The following is a 17,648-nucleotide window of genomic DNA, read 5'->3' on the forward strand; positions in this document are numbered from 1 at the left end:
ATTGTGATGGGGCACGAGGGAGGAGTCTGCCTCTTAGGTATGTTTCACTTGAGCTATTTTATTGGAAGGAGCTGGGTTTTAAGCAACAGAACAAGATGCACCGCAGGCATCAGCTTCTTTAAGGGCTCTGCTCTCGGCCAGCTTTATGTTTTCCTTTCTGACATTCCAAAGTCCTGGTGTCTGCAGTATCCTTAGCACGACGTCTTCAAAGGCACTTTGCACTCCATCCTTCATTTTAGCACTGGCCTCTAGGTAGAAACAAAAAGCAAGAAATTACTTCTTTTTTGCACATGAACATGAAGACTTAGGCTTTCCAGCAAGGTTTGCCTTTGGAGTGGCATCCTAATAGTCCAGCTGTGCCACTGCAATGGGAAGAAGTCCTCCCGACCCGTCGCTCCCATGTCTGTGTTAAAACTAAAAAGGGGAATGGATGCAGCAGGCAGAAGTCAGGCAGCTGAAGGGGACACTGAGGACAGATCCCATCCAGAGGTTGCGAGGAGCAGTGAGGAGAGAACCGGGGCTGCAATGGCTGGGCAGAAAAGCTGCTGACTACTAGATCTCTCAGGTCACTCAGATGTAGTTCTACCTGAGGTAATTAAGCCTATCTCTGAGTTGTACCACTTCAGACTGCTCTGATGTATTCCCTGCACACAGAAGATGTGTGTGTGCGCACATCCCATTATGTGAGCCCTTAGCTGTGGCCAAACACACAGGTTTGTCACCTCAGTGAGAAATGAACCTCAGACTGCAGGCCTGGATAAACAGCCTGGTCCATTAGGGCAAATGGGTCACTGCCCCACCAACCTTTGTCTGCTCTCAGCCAGCCCCCACCTGCCTACCTTCTCACTCACATCCAGTCCAAAGGGAGGCTCTGGCTGTTAGCTTCCGTCTCAGTGTTGCTCTTTCAGAACTGAGCAGGGAGAAGGATGGGAACAAAATGAAGATTTGCTGGCTTTGCCTGTTTTTGGCTCTGCTCCACCTCCTGTTGGCCTTTCCTGCCCTGCTAGTCTCAATAGGCACCAGCCACCACTGCCCTACCCCTGTATCTCCATCTCCACCACTCTAAAGTTGCTTCTTTTAATATGGCTGCCAATCTATCCCTAGCCCCATCTATTTATGATCTCACTTTCAAGAGCACTCGCATCATCTTGCAAGTGGTAGTTAACCACATTTCCTACTAGAAAGCAGAGAGATTTGTAAGACATCCTTTAAAAAAATTAAAACTAATACTTTGGTTTATTTCTGTGTAGTTAAAATATTGCGAAGGGAAGTAATATCTAGAGTGCCATTCACCAAGTGCTTATGGGAAGAGCCAATGAGAAGCTAGTTTGTGGGTTCTGCCAATTTTGGGAAATCAATTACCGCTGCCAATAAGATTACCACCTTTCTTTGGGCAGGGAAGAGCTGTAGCTCAGAGGTAGAGCATCTGCTTTGCATGCAGAAGGTCCCAGGTTCACTCCCTGGCATCTCCAGATAGGAATGGGAATGTCCCTTGCCTGAAATCCTGGAAAGCTGCTGCCAGTCGGTGCAATACTGAACTAGATGGACCAATGGTCTGGCTTGGCATGGGACAGCTCCCTTCCTTCCTTTTATTGGCCCTGCATCTCTGTGACCTGGCACTGAGCAGGTGAACCCTTTCCTTGCTTGGAGTGGAAAAAGGCTTCACCTGCTCATGTTCTGCATGCAAGGTTGCTGTTCATGGCACATGGGTGGGACTAACGAAAAGGTGACTACTCCAGCATGTTCTCCACTATTTCACCCTTGGCAAACCAGCCAGCCCCTTCCCAGGTATTTCCTCACATACCTACAAACAGCATGGAGTGTTTCCGAGCAAACTTCAAGCCTTCCTTTCTCTCGACCTCACGGTTGGTCTATAGAGAGGGAGAAAGTATTATCAGACATCGGGCACAAGGGGAGGATCATATTAAAAAAATAATAAATCAGAACGATCCATTCCTTCTGAATCAGCAAACATGCTGCTAAATTATCTTAATAGGTCAGCGGCTGCCATCTCCCAGATTCACCAACACAGGAAGGTTTTGCTGCTTACAGCTGCTAAATCCCAAACAGCCAAATACTGCAACAAGAAAGGCAGGCCAAAAGAACTGGCAATAGCCATGAGGTTGCCCACCCCCATCCCCAGGTCATCTTGCCAAAGGGTTTCCCCAAAACCTAGAGCCAACATTGTACAAAAATTGCCTACAGGATTTATCCTGATTAGGTTAACTCATGCTCCTCAATGCATTTCTGTCTCTTTTGTTGGTGATTGAAAGGAGCCAAGAAGAAGGGCTCTTGACTTGCCTCTCTTCCATCTCCAGATAAAACAATAGCAAGGCTGTTGTTTCTGGTGCTGCTGCTGACTTAAATGCACAATGATCTGTGAATGAGCCATGGGAGTCAGTAACAGCCTGGATTTCCCTGCTTGTACGCACAAGACTATTATCCATAGAAGGTTCTGGATCTTAATTGTAACAATTCAACAGGACAGAGAGGAGGCATCTTATGTTCCCTCCCTTACTGCCCTCTGAAGCCTATTCTGGACATTTCACAAGCATCTTTGACTGTCTGCACTGAGAACGTCTGCAACTAGCATGTGTAAATGAATGTTCAGGATAAAATTTGTTCTAAATTGAAGGACTAGCCCAGGGATAGCCAACACGGTGCCCTCCAGATTTTTTAGACTACAACTCCCATCAACCCTGATCATTGGCAATGCTGGCTGGGGTTGATGGGAGTTAAAGTCCACAACATCAGGAGGGCACCATGTTGGCTACCCCTGGAATAACCAATTGCTTTGTCTGGGGTCAAGAAGAAGCTTTAGGCAGGGTAATTTGTTAAAGGTATCATCCTCCCACCTTTTACACGTTTAAAATTGGTCTGTGAACTAGGAAGGTAGCTTTGTGATTTGACACAAGTGCTGTCCAATCAGTACTGCACAGCCCCACCCCAAAAAAAGGAGACGTGCTTCCTGACTGATTGGCCCTTGTGTCAATCACTGCCATGTAAACTCTGCTTTGCTGACAACCAGCAGGCCTGTTTTCCCCTTGCATTTGATCCTGGGAAGAAAAGTGGGCATGCACCCAAAAATGTGTTGACTGCATATCTAAAGCAGGCTTCTTGCTGCAATTGTGTATGTCTCTTGTGCACCTATATTACAGATCAGATGAATAGAGAGCAACATGAGGGGATTTTGCTTGCATGTTTGCTTTCCTCTGCCTTTATAACTACTTTGAGAGGCAAGTCACCATTTTCAACTTGTACCACGAATCAATCATGGTACTAAAAAACAAAGTCAGAAGCAACACTTTGTTCACATAACAATTTGCCAAAAAGATGTACAGCAAGAAAAAAAAAGAGCTAGAGAAGGCAGCAGATAGCAGGAAGAGCAGTGATGTGGCCATCTCTTTGCTCTGTGGGCTGTTTTTGTTTTGGGGGGGAAGCCCTGAAACAACAGAAAAATCCAGCGTCTTAGAAAAAAAGCAGCAACAAAAAAACCAAGAGTCTCTCAAAAGAAAAGTCTAAACAGATTGCCCTTTAAGGCACAGGGAGAGGAAGATGGAGTGGTCTTGCCCAGGAAGCTGAGGTATGGAGTCAGCTGGTGCCTCTAGCAAAGCGTAGGAGGCAGGCAACAACAGAAGCAAACAGGCAGGCTGGGATGAGAGACTCTTGAAGGATATAGTGGGAGGGAGTGGAAGCAATTACTGTCAGCCTTTTCAGTCTTCTTGCCATTAATGGGGCCTGCAATTCAGCCATACCAGGGGCTGCATGCAGCCTGCACTAACCATCAGTAGACATAAAATGTGGGTGGCCTCTTTTTATCACAGGTGGACAATTCACATCATTCTAGTCAATCTCCCTGCTGCCCATCGCACATGCCCTCCCTCTAATCCCATTTAACTCTCTCTCGTTTTCTCACTTGTGCACCTCCAATTCTCAGGTACCTTCTTTTGTCTCACACGCATACACACGCACACACCTCGCTCGCCTTCTGCAATCCTATTTCTCAGATACCCCTATATTTTTCCTCTTTGCCCAAAGACAGGCCTCTCTGCACCTCCTTTCCCCCATAGTTATTTGCATCTCTAAGCTATTCCCCTCCGTGCCCCTCATCTCTTTCTGTGGAGCTGGGGAAAGAAAAAGCCGGTTAAGGTCAGGCTGCAGTCCTAGGACAGGAGCTCATCACCCCCGAGGAGAATATGACAAGATGGACAAAGAGGAAGCACAGGAGGATGTCAAAAATCTGCAGTAGGATCTCTTGTTAGTACTTGTTACATGTAAAGCCCTGCCTTTCTAAGTAAACAAACTGCAGGACAGTGGTAAGTTAAGAGTGGGAGAACTAACACTTCTGATGCTCATCATCTGTTTTAGTACTGACACACATCTGAACTAAGCATGAACTTTACAAGATCAGGTGCAGCTCTTGGAGTTATTAGGACACCGATGGGGAACCTGCACCCAGCCAGCATAGCCAACGGTCAAGGGATTATAGATGTTGCAGTCCTGCAATGTCTGGAAGGCTACATGGTCATCATCCCTAGTTTATGTTCTGTTGTGACTGGACGGTATGCAAATTAATAATAGAAAGTGAATGTGGTCCCCTTCACAATGCCCCATGACAGTCAGATGCAGGGCAGGCCATGTCAACACCGATCTAACAGAGCCTGTGTGGTGTAATGGTTAGGGTGTTGGACTATGACATCAGAGACATCAGAGACCAAGGTTCGAATTCCCACTCAACCATGAAGCTCACTGGGTGACTTTGGGCCAGTCACAGTCTCTCAGCCTAACCTACCTCACAGGGTTATTGTCAGGATGAATGGTGACGGGGAGAACCACGTACATCACTTTGAGCTCCTTGGAAGAAAGGTGGGATGTATATGTAATAAGAAAATAAAATAAAAGCAAATTTATTCTCTTCAGCTTTGGGCTTGCCCCTAAACATCCCTGTTTTACCTGTTTGAATCCTTTGATATTCTGTTTTTATTCACGTGTATAAGCTTTTATGTGTTTTTATATTGCTGTTTTACTGGTTTTAGGCTGCATTTCTGATGTACACCATTTTGGGATTTTTGAAATATTAAGGTGTATATAAAGGCTGTAAAATAAGCAAATTAAATCAAACAAAGCAGGCTGCTGGCCTCCCGACTAACCTCATCGATTTTGTTGCCCACAAGCATCTTCACAACATTCTTCTTTGTATATATCTCTAGCTCTTGCAGCCAGCTGTCCAGACCCGCAAAAGTCTCTTTCCTGGTGACGTCATAAACTGGTCAGAAGCAACAAAACAAAGAAACCCTTCTTCACCAGGATGCCTTTTGTGTACACATAAAAAGAGTGGGCTGGGAGGGAGAAGCAGTTGCTGTCCCCATCCATCAACCCGGATGACCTGGTGTAGCTGGGCTGGAGCCACTCTTTGAGGCATAATATCCACTGCTTGCTCCTTGTCACTCCTGTGAGAGAGACTGGGGAAAACTCAAGTGCCCCACTGCATAAGCTGTCTCAAGTGGTTTGTCTGCAGCAGTTTCCCAGGGCAGATTTCTTTTAAGGAATCACAGCTCCAGGCTGAGACTACACATCCACACCGCACATTGAAAGCACTCTTATTCTGCTTGAATGGTCATGGCTTTCCCCAAAGAATCCTGGGGGCTGCCATTTGTTAAAGTTTATTTTATTTATTAATTTCATTAATTTTTAAAATGTATATACCGCTTGACTGTAAAAAACCTTTAAGTGGTTTACAAAAGACATTAAAATTATCAATAAAACAGTTAAAAATAAGTAATTAAAAACATTTTTAAAACAATTAAAACAGCAACAGACTATTTTTTTATTTTTAAAATTTATATACCGCTTGATTGTGAAAAACCTCAAAGCTGTTTACAAAAGACATTATAATTTTCAATAAAACAGTAAAAAACAAGTAATTATAAACATTTAAAGTTAGGAAACCCCTTTCAGATACAGTTCCTAGGATTCTTCTCTGGGGGAAGCCATGACTGTTAAAAGTGGCATAAAAGTGCTTTAAGTGTATGATATGGGTGTGACCTGGGTTCACGTGTGATTACGATCAAACACTAGTGGGTCCTGCAAGAGTTATTCACAAATGCATCTCTTCTGCATTGTTTGCATGTGTTTTCAGAACGGGAGCACATAATGCCATCCTCCCCTTCTCCACTGGAAGATGCCCCATACAGTCACAAAACTCATGTCTCTGCTTTCTACAAGGCAAATAGCTGCACTCTTCTCTTATGGGCAAACAAGAGGCAGAACCGAAAGGGAAAGAGCAGCGGGCTTTACTCCTGTAATAGTCACACGGAGAGCCGGGGTGATATAGTGGTTCAATTGCTGGGCTAGGACAGGGAAATTTGGGTTCAAATCCCTGCTGAGCCACCAAAGCTCACTCAACAACCCTAATCTGTCTCACACAGCTTTTGTAAAGATAAAAATTGGTAACTGGGATGGGTGGTGAAGAACCATGTACCCTACCCTGAGCTCAGAACAGTGCAGAGATTAAGGTACTACTCTGCTTTCAAAAGAGGATTCAGTATACCTTTTCTAACTTTTCTCAGAAACACTGTGTCAATTATTATTAGCTTTCTTACCCATCTTTCATCATAAGGTGAACAGAGCCAGAGTGTGGTGTAGTTGACAGAGTGTTGGATTAGGCCTGGGAGACTATGGTTCAAAACCTACTCAACCATGAAGTTCAATGATTGAACTTGGGCCAATCACTGTCGCTCAGCCTAATCTACCTCACAGGGTTGTTTTAAGGAAAAAAACAGGGATGAGGAAAGAACCATGTACACCACTGTGATCTCCTTGGAAGAAAGGTGGGATCCAAATGTTATTATAAAATGAATAAAGTAATAGTAAAATAATTGCCTCTCCTGCCTTACTGCAGTCCATTTCTCTCACAAGCCTCTATCAAACCAGCTTAGCATCACCTCTCCTGCTCCTCCACAGCCATCTGATTCTCCACATGACTCACTTGAGAGTCCCTCAACCTCTCTTCCCATCTGACTTTTCACAAGTTGGAACCTTCTCAAGCCTTTTCAACAAGTGTGGGGAACCTCTGGCCTTCCAGATGTTGCTGAACTATAACTTCCATCAGCCCCAGAAAGCATGGCCAGTGGACAGGGCTGATGGAAGTTGTTCAGCAACATCTGGAGGGCCAAAGGTTGTCCACACCTGCTGTACAACAAACAAGCCTAGAAACTTGATTTTAGCATTTTCATATCACCAGACTAAAGACTGCTGTTGTTCAGCCTCCAAGTTTCAAAACTTCACTATACAATCAGTAGACCCTGCACTCCACATAATTAGAACCAGTTTTTCTTCCTCAGGGGACCTTGAAGCATTTGCTTTTTAAATCAGGTAGTCATACAGGTAGTAAATCAGGTAGTCATTCAGATTTTTTTCTAGATATTAACCTGAGGTGTCTCATGAGGACCTTTCCCCAGGATTGGTTTATTACTTGCTAAAGCAGAGTCGGTAAAGCTTCTCTCAAACAGAAATATTTTTCTGAGCTCTCAAATGACAGCATTTTGTATCTAGGAAAATGTACTTCCTTATCCTGAATAGTGCACCCAGCACAATTCAGACTGCTGAAAGAAGACCTGCCTTTGGCTCTCCCTCAACTGTCACCTAGCAGCAGATATTATGCTACTGAACAGTTTCAATTACAGTTGGTCATTGTAAGAACAATAACTTTAAGAAGTGGTGCCTGAGTTTGCTTCCTCCCCTCCTCCCTCCCCATCCCTTTTTCCTTTTGTGTTGTGCCTTTTAGATTGTAAACCTGAGGGCAGGGACTGTCTTGTACTTTTATTGATCTGTAAGCCATTCTTGGCAGCATTTTTGGCTGAAAAGCAGGGTAAAAATGCCTTAAATAAATAAACAGTAATCACTGCAAGGAGTGTGGTTTTGTAACTGTCACGAGCACATATATTGTCTGTAATTAGTGTCAAGCAATAGAACTTTATCCTGGTATGACTGAATCACTTTGTGGAACTTTTAAACTTTTCTCACCCCACCCCTTAAAAGAGAACTTGTGAGAATATTTCAGCAAGATGAAAATGCAGTTGGGGGTCTCAGTTTGATTTGGAAAAAGGCCTGAAGCCAGAAACACTATTTACTTCATGCCTAAATCAATGTCAAATGGAAATGTCTCAGAAGCCAAGCATCTAAAGGCTTTATCTTTGAAGCATTGTTAAGAAGGACAACCTCTCTGCCAAGAAAACAACAATTGCCAACCCTCAACTTAGTGGTGTGGAAGCACAACAGTATTAATTGCTGTTCCAAGTCTGCCTGAGCCAGCTAGCTATAGGGGAAAACACGCACTTCCATTTACCTCCATCTTAATGTGTTTGACATCAGAATTGTGCTAACTGCAGTCCTGTGGTGTCTGACACCTACCTAAAATTACACCTTGAGCACCTCGATAATAGCTAGGGGTCAGTGTTCGAAATCGCTCCTGCCCTGCTGTGTCCTACACAAAGGGAAACAAAGGCATTTAGATCAAAAGGTATTTAAACACTGTATAGCACAAGTATTAAATTTAATAACCAACTAATGTTTTTTCAAAAGACCCAACTGCCTTCCATACAGATGTCATGGCAGTGAAGAAATTCTCAAGTTCTAGGCTTTTTGTTGTTGTTGCTGGGGGGGGGGGAGGGTAGCCCTAGAGGTAAAAATGACTCAATTAAGGTAGATCGAGGGGCTTATCCAGACAATCAGCCACTGCATGCCCCAGATTTTTTTTTTTTAAAAAAATCTTCCTTATTGATTAGGTTTTCTAGGTACAACAGTGTAAACAAAATAAAGTTAACAGGTGGCAGGTGTGAAGAAGAGGGAATAAAGATAACAATGGTTTGGAAGCGATTGTGCAAGGGTTACACATTGTTTGTACCTCCCTTAAAAACTTATTCCCCCTCCCCAACCTCAAACAAACTTGTGAACTTACAAAGTGTGGGTGGGGAACCTTTTTCAGCCCCAGGGCCGCATGCTTCTCTGGACAACCTTCCAAGGGCCACAAACCAGTGGTGGGCGGTCCAGAGGCAAAAGTGGGTGGAGCAATAAATGCCAATTTTATTTTTGTACAGTAGGCTAGTTTTTGTACACACACTCTCTCTCTCTGTCCTCCACCCAGACAAGCAAGAGACATTCTCTGAGCACAAGGACAAATCCCAGCCAGGCAAAAGCCATCAGGGTTGAAAGCAGAGGTGTATGGCCTGGGGAGAGTTCTGAGGGTCAGATAGAGAGGTCGGGGGGGCTGCATTTGGCACTAGGCCTGAGGTTCCCCCACCCCTGTTGTAGAGCCATGAAATAAGATAATCATCATCATCCCTTCCATTTCCAATGCTCAGAGGGAGTGCCGTTATTCTATGTAGCCAAAACAGCATCATGCATACGCAAGAGGAAGGCTCACACAGTGGGCTTGGGTGAACTGCAAGGTTTGCAGAAGTTACAAAAACTATAGCAAAAAGTCCCAAAGGAGAGACACCCCCTGTCCCCCCAAAAATACTCAGCCCAATGAAGCCCGATTATGCTCAGCTGCCACAGAACGTCTCTCAAGACGGGATGGAAAACCAGAGGGAGGGAAAATGGAATAAAGTATCCTGGAAGATGACATGGCAGAAACACTGCAACATTTTGTTGCAAGTCCCACTTGTAGATTAATATTTTAAAAGAAACAGATGCTTGTAGCTTGGGTCTAGTACTTTCATATTTTTCTATGTAGAACCGGAATTGACAGATCTTTCCATCCCAACTGTTTACCCATATTGCTAGTTGCAGGGGAAGGTCACCAATCACCATCTTCTTCACTTTAAAATCAACACCTGGAAAGCAAAGAGGGAGAGAAACAGAGGAGTCACAGCAGACCCACCAGTTATTATGGGAGGGCTTACTGGATGTTGCATGGCAGGCACAAAAAATTCAACAGATGAAGCTTCCTCTTGTCTCTTGCCTCTATGTTGGAAATACTGCTGTTCGGTTTCTGTGTATCATGTGGTTGATTACAAGAAGATGTAGCAATGGCCACCAACTTGGAAAGGTTTAATCAGGATTTAGACAAATTTATGGAGGATAAGGCTGGCAATGGCTACTAGATATGATGGCTATGTTCTACCTCTACTGTTGGAGACAATATGCCTCTAAATACCAGTTGTTGGGAAGTGCAAGTGGGGAGAGTGCTGTTCTGCTTATGTCCTGCTTTGGGGCTTCCGAAAGGCATCTGGTTGGCCACTGTGAGAACAGGATGCTGAACTAGATGGGTCACTGGCCTGATCCGGCAGGGCTCCTCTTCTGTTTTGATTATGTTCTTATTCTTATGATAAGAGCCATGGCAGGAAAAAAAGGGTGTGTGAGCCTACCAGGCACCATTCTGCCTTTTCACAATCCAGTGTCCAAGCTGTGCACGTGCACACGTGTGTAAAATATATGTGAAAATGATAAATTATAAAAATGCACACTGTAGTGGTGCAATCCTATACATATATAGTCAGAAGCAAGTTCTATTCAGTTCAGTGAAGCTTACTCCAAGGTTATCAAGGGCGCACAGGATTGCAGTCCACAACACATTAACACTGCAATCCTAAACCTGTCTAGAAATAAACTCTATTGAACTCAGTGGCTTACTTCTGAGTAGACACGGCTAGGACTGTACTGCAAAATAACCATAACCAACCAACAAACAAGCTTTCAGAGGCAGCATGTCTCTGAATGCCAGTTGCTGGGAATCGCAGGTGGGGAGAGGACTTTGCACTCAGGTCCTCCTTGTGGGCTTCCCAGAGGCAACTGGTGGCCACTGTGAGAACAGGATGCTGGACTAGATGGGCCATTAGCCTGATCCAGCAGGGCTCTTAGGTTCTTAAACAGCATTAGTAGCTAACAAACAATAGAAGGACCCTCAGCCTAATGATTATTAAAAGTGCCTTTAAATAAAGCAATTTCAACTTGGTACAGAAGTAAACAGGATACAGTGTATGCCAATATATTGTATGTATTTAAACAAACCCCACTTTATCATTCAGAGCATTTTCAAGATGGTTTATGTTAATAAAAATAATTAAAAGCAACTAACAAAAAAAAGAGCCAGTGTGGTGTAGTGGTTAGTGTGTTGGACTACGACCTGGGAGACCAGGGTTCAAATCCCCACACAGCCATGAAGCTCACTGGGTGACCTTGGACCAGTCACTGCCTCTCAGCCTCAGAGGAAGGCAATAGTAAACCACCTCTGAATACCGCTTACCATGAAACCCTATTCATAGGGTCGCCATAAGTCGGAATCGAAGGCAGTCCATTTCATAAAAAAAAAAAATAGCACAGTATTTAAAATATATATCTAACCAGAGAACACTAAGGATAGAGACAACACGGTAAAAACAGATAAAACTCAAAACAACAGCAACACCAAATTGAGTACAAAAGGTTTAGAAAGGAAATTAATAAATCTTATCCTGATACTCAGTGCGTTAAACTGGTGCTGAGCAACCAGTTCTATGGAGAGCATTTTGGAGTCAAGGCATCAGTACCAAGAATAAGCCCCTTTTTCTTGTTGCCACCTGCCTCACCTCAGACAGCAGGTACACCCAGAAACGATCATCTGATGATGAACTGAACAGGTGAGCAGGTTCATTTAGGAGAAGATGCTACCTTCTCAAATGTCTCTAGGAAGGTTATTCTACAGTCTGGGTCCCACCACTGAAAAGGCCCTATCCCTGGTGATAGCTGTCAGTTCCAGGTTTTGGAGAGGCCTTGGGTAAAACTGTGTCTCCTTCGTCATTGCTATTATCACCAGTTGCTCCTCTTCTTCCTCATCACTGCTTCCACCTGCTTGCTTGTCAGGCAGAGAGCCAATGAGCAAGCAGGCAGTAGTACCTACTGTTCTTCCTCTCCATCACCACCATTGCCTACGCTAGAGGAAGAGATGAATGAACAATCAGACTGCAATGATGAAGAAGAGGGGCAAGTGGTGCTTGACCATGCTGGTTACTACCCATCTGAACCCCAGAGGATGTCAACAACAAGGCCTTGGATGATGACCTCCTACAGCAGAAGGTGATGGTTATAGTTGTTGAGCATACTAAATAGTCTGGGTAACACCCCAGGGGTTGTTAAGTCTCCTATCAGAAGTCTGACCAAGGCCTCATCTGCATTATACATATAAACCAGCATCCTATTACTTGAAATAGTCATAACTTTCCTCAAATAATCCTCAGAACGATCATTTGTGAAGAGTGCTGAGAGTTGTTAGGAGACCTCTATTTTCCTCACAAAGCTCCAGTTCCCAGTTCCCTGGGAAGAGGGATTGACTGTTAAACCACTCTGGCAATTTCTGCTTTGTGAGGGGAAGAGGGGTCTCCTAACAACTCTCAGCACCCTTCAAAAATCAGTTCCCAGGATTCTGTGGGAGAAGCCATGACCGTTTAAAGTGGTATGATACTGCTTTATATATACAGTGCCGATGGGGCCCAGGACCCCACACTATGGAGAGTAGTCAGCAAATGTTTCACACTCCATACCAGGAATTCATTTCTAGTTAAAATTTGATCAGCAACCCACATTTTAACATCTGCAATGCGTGATGAACCCAAGGGTGGGGAACTTGACCCAGGACTCTCTGTCCAGCCCTTGGGACTCAGTCCTGGCCTCCCTCTCCACCCCAGGCACACAACTCACTAGCCCTGCTCTGTGATCCTATCTCTTGCTTGCCTGGGTGGAGACTGGTGTGTGCATCTGGCTAGCTACACCCACTTTTGCAACACACCCGGCTGGGATGCAGTCTCTGGAAAGTTGCCCATGAGGGAATGTGGTCCACAGGCTGAAAAAGGCTGGTTAATGCTCGCGGGCAAAGCTTTATTTAAGTCAGCCTGCCTGAACAAGCAGCTTAAGCAGTGGCCACAGTAGCATATTTAGAGTGCCAGTGAAGCCATATACAATCCCAGAGATTTCCTTCCATGGAAGCAAAGTCACAGAGGATGCCAGATAGCAAAACGTATTGAGCTGACCCTGGGCCAAGAGCGATTAAGTCCCAGGGCTAAGCCCTAGAACAGCCTTTCCCAACTAGTGGGCCACCAGATGTTGTTGCACCATGTGATGTTCCTATATGGTAAGTGTTGGTTGTTTAGAAGATACATGGTAAGTGGAGTGAAAGAGGGGGAGTGAATGGGCAGTAGAATGCGAGATGATTGGCTGAGTGTTTAAAATGGCTGAATGTATAAAAGGAAGAGTGAGAGTGGAATCTGGGGGGAAAAGAGAACTGAGTGGGTTGCTTGGTGGGGTTTAGAGAGTTGTTTACCAGGAGGGAGGTGGAGTTCGGATTAGTATTGAGTAAAACCATATGCTTATGTGCCTTAAGAAGAAATCTTGTTAATCTTGTTAGCTTTGTTATCTTTAATAAATACTTAATTTGGTTTACCAAAGGCCTGATCCTTGGCTGGGGTTTCACAGACCAGAAGGGAGGGTAAGGTAATGACCAAGGCTGAAGGGGAACTGTAACAAATGGTGGCAGTGGTGAAGAGAATAACAATACCAGTATTCAGAGTCTCTGGGAATACTAGTATTGGGACGTTACTGGTGGTTGCCTAGCAGGGGGATCTGTTGAGATCTGTGCTAGAGCGGGGAGAGAAACCATAAGAGAGAGTGGTCCGGACTGGTGGAGTCCCTGGTGGTGCCTAGTGACAGGCAGTAGCCATGCGCAGGTAGGAACCTGACAGGGAGAGCCAGGGAAGGACGCATCACACACCACAACTCCCATCAGCCTCAGCCAGCATTGCCAATGGTCAGGAAAGATGGGAATTGTTGTCCAACAACATCTGGTGGCCCACTAGTTGGGAAATGCTGCCCTAGAACAAAGCATGTCGTAACAGATCAAACGGTGCCCTCGGAGCATGTACAAGGTGTCCCCAGCACTGTCATCTCAGTCAGATTCTGCACATCTGGGATTAGTAAACAGACTTTCTCTGTCAGGAAGAATAGCTTCCAAGACAGCTTGAATGCAAATATCTTTTAATATTTCATGCTTTCATTAATATAAACAAAAGAAGACAGGGCTCCTACAACTTTAGTAGTCATGGAGAAGAGAGAATTTCAGTCAGTGTTGTCTGCATGACCTAGGAGCCCAGTTCTTTTTTTCATGGGGCCACCAAAATGGAGACAATAGTCAAGAAATCAGAAGAAGGCTAGGATTGGGGAGGGCAGCTGTGAGAGAAATAGAAAAGGTCCTCAAATGCAAAGATGTATCACTGAACACCAAAGTCAGGATCATTCAGACCATGGTATTCCTGATCTCTATGCATGGATGTGAAAGTTGCACAGCGAAAAAAGCGGATAAGAGAAAAATCAACTCATTTGAAATGTGGTGTTGGAGGAGAGTTTGCGCGTACCATGGACTGCGAAAAAGACAAATAATTGAGTGTTAGAACAAATTAAACCAGAACTGTCACTAGAAGCTAAAATGATGAAACTGAGTTTATCATACTTTGGACACATCATGAGAAGACATGATTCACTAGAAAAGACAATAATGCTGGGAAAAACAGAAGGGAGTAGAAAAAAAGGAAGGCCAAACAAGAGATGGATTGATTCCATAAAGGAAGCCACAGACCTGAACTTACAAGATCTGGTTCATGACAGATGCTCTTGGGTCACTTATTCATAGGGTCGCCATAAGTCATAATCAACTTGAAGGCACATAACAACAACAAGCCCAACTTAACATGGAGCAATACACAACATGAGAGCTAGCACAATGTAGCAGCTAAAGTGATGGAATAGGATCTGGGGAGACCTGGATTCAAATCCCCGTACAGCCACATGAAGATATTACTGGGTGACTTTGGGCTAGCTGTGAGGATAAAATGAGGTGAAAATGTGTGCCACTTGAATTCCTTGGCGAAAGGGCAGGATAGACAGGAGCCCAGTGCCTCCTGCCCAACAACAGCCTGGTGCATGGCCACTTGCACGGGGCCTCCCGCTCAACAGCAACCGCCACCGCTACACCCTTCTCCTCCTCCTGCTCCAGGCAAGACCCAGGTCCCCGAGCCCGAGCTCCCGCAGCCGCCCCCCTGACATAAACCAGCAGCAGCAGCTGCAGAAGCCCGGGGAGCAGCAGCTGAGCAAGCCCAAGGACATGGAGAGGAAGACAACATTGAAACAGCTTTGCTGTAACAAATGCCTGTCGCCCTTCTGCCTCTTGGGAGCTGCCGTCCCCGCTAACACCACCACCTCTTTCTTGGCCGTGCCAATAATGATAATGTTGTTATTTAATTTAATTTTTGTAAACTGTATTGTTTTTATTGTATTTTTATTGTATTTCTACACCTGTGTTTATTTTTCTTTGTAAGCCGCCTTGAGGGCCTTTGGCCAAAAGGCGGGGTATAAATAAAATTTAATAATAATAATAATAATAAGACATGTACAGAAACATAGGAAGCTACCTTATACCGAGTCAGACATCTGGTCTATCTAGCTCTGTGTTGTCCACACTGGCTGGCAGCAGCTCTTTCTCCTGGATTTCAGGCAAGTGTCTCTCCCAGCCCTATCTGGAGATGCCAGGATAGAACCTGGGACCTTCTACATGCAAAGCATCTGTTCCATCTCTGAGCGAAGGCCCTTCCCCAAATAATAATATTATGCATACATAAATAGTATAAATAAATAATAATAATCCATAACACAACTGTGTAAGGCAGGACACTATTTTTATCCCTATAGTGCAGATAAAGGGCTGGGCTGAGCTTACAGTATCTTGGCCATTAGCACATCTGTAACATACCTTCCCCCAAAGAATCCTGGGAACTGTCATTTGTGAAGGGTGCTGGGAATTGTAGCACCATGAGGGGTAAATGACAGTTCCCGGGATTCTTGGGGGGAAGCCATGTGCTTTAAACGTATGCTGTGGACGTGACCTGTGTTAGAGATGGTGAACCAGGGACGCCCATGAGAATTGGAGGAGAGTCAAAATGCCATTGTGGATGGCAAGGGAAGTGCAAAGGAGAGAGGCAGCCGGAAGTGCTCACCAATGGTTGGGTTGAGGTATGGCTCAAACTGGTTTTCAGTAAATCTCCGCAGAAGGCTGTGGGAGGAGACAAGGAGAAAAAGAGACGTCTGTTTCCCTGAAGCAACTTTCCCAGCCCTCTTGTTTTATTTATTTATTTGATTTAGATCCCGCCCTTCCTCTTCCTGTTCAGTGACTCTCCCCACTTTCCCCTGCACCTGGATTTCCCTACTGCACTGTCTCCAACCAACAGTAGCTTCAAGGTGGGCAGCAATGCTGCATCTTCTTGCGCCATGGTGAGCCGTCTTGCCAGACACACCGCAGAATTTGGCAAAAGGGTGTCACTCCGAACATCTGAGCCAGAAACACTGTAAGGATGGAGAAAAGAAGGAATCAGAAGATGAGTCACACATACCCTCCCTTCAGCAAGGCACAAATCTATAATCTAGAGAAACAAAGAGCTACAATGTAAATTACTTTGTGGGGATGGGGAGAGAAAGGATTCCTCTTCCTCGGCATATAATTTGATTAGCTTCTAAAAATAAAGAGGTATCACAGTCTTGTTGCCTAATCTGAAAAATGGGAAAAGTGGTAAGGGAAAGGCACACTGCACATGTTCAGAGGCATGTGGTGAAATCAGAATAGGTTTCAGGGATGAGCCTCTGCTCACTTGTGCTTGCACAACTGGGGACCACCAAACAACAGTTTCACCATATTCATCTTCTTATGTTTCGAAAACAGAGATAAGGATTTTATGCTCTGGACTGAGTCTCCAGACCCATTTTCATGATCAAAATTTTCCCTGAATATATCAGTGAAGTCTGTACTAGTAACTATAGTACAGGGAGCAGAGACCTGTGGCCTTTCAGAACTACAACTCCCACCACACTGACTATTGGCAATGCTGGCTGGGGCTGATGGGAGCAGGAGTCCAAAACATCAAGAGGGCCATAGGTTCCCCAGCCTTGCTTTGATGGATCAAATATTCTGAAGTCGTGTGGCTTTATCAAAAGGAGAGCACACTTTTCTCAGAGGTGCTACAGATTTCAGCAGGATTTACCCACAACAAGTAAGAATGCACAGGATCACATATTTCAGCTGATATCCTAAACATATTTACCAGAAAGTAAGTCCCACTGAGATCTGGCTAAAGCCACTGTGAGAACAGGATGCTGGACTAGATGGGTCACTGACCTTATCTAGCAGGCTGTTCTTATGTTCCTTATTTATTTATTTATTATTTGATTTATATCCACCCTTCCTCCCAGCAGGAGCCCAGGTCGGCTGGCCCTGGCTTCCACCACGAGTAAAAAATAATAATAAAAGAAAACCCATCTTTTTATCGATTGATCATGTAGGAATTAGAAGGCAAGATCTACTTTAAAATGGCTCTCTTGGGAATAGCATTTCCACATGGTGTAGACAGGGGCTAAACCAAAAACCCTCAGGAGCAGGTGGGATTCTTTCTTACCTGCATAAATGAGATCAGGAGCAGGGGAAGGTCATCATAGCCAAGGTTTTATTCAGAGCCAGCAGCTCTCCTCCCCCCCCATTTCAATTCTAGAAGCAGTGTAGTCATCCAGGATCACAGAGGGTTGTAGACACCTTACTTTTTTGGGAGCAGAGTCCCAGACAGGTCCCTATGTAGTAT

The 17,648-nt window shown here is 44.6% G+C and overlaps 1 protein-coding gene across 1 annotated transcript; it reads right to left on the reverse strand.

The window, feature by feature from the left end:
• LOC133366184 (ras-related protein Rab-18-like) lies at positions 1 to 17,550 on the reverse strand. Its single transcript, XM_061588988.1, has 8 exons — positions 17,469 to 17,550; positions 16,216 to 16,365; positions 16,020 to 16,075; positions 9,775 to 9,836; positions 8,413 to 8,485; positions 5,151 to 5,266; positions 1,805 to 1,871; positions 1 to 248 (listed from the first exon to the last, which is right to left on the reverse strand). The coding sequence occupies exons 2-8, from the start codon at positions 16,290 to 16,292 to the stop codon at positions 79 to 81; spliced, it is 621 nt and encodes a 206-aa protein (XP_061444972.1). The 5' UTR covers positions 16,293 to 16,365; positions 17,469 to 17,550; the 3' UTR covers positions 1 to 78.
• Between the last annotated feature and the right edge of the window lie 98 nt (positions 17,551 to 17,648).

The sequence above is a fragment of the Rhineura floridana genome, chromosome 11, assembly GCF_030035675.1.
Source record: "Rhineura floridana isolate rRhiFlo1 chromosome 11, rRhiFlo1.hap2, whole genome shotgun sequence".
NCBI lineage: Eukaryota > Metazoa > Chordata > Lepidosauria > Squamata > Rhineuridae > Rhineura > Rhineura floridana.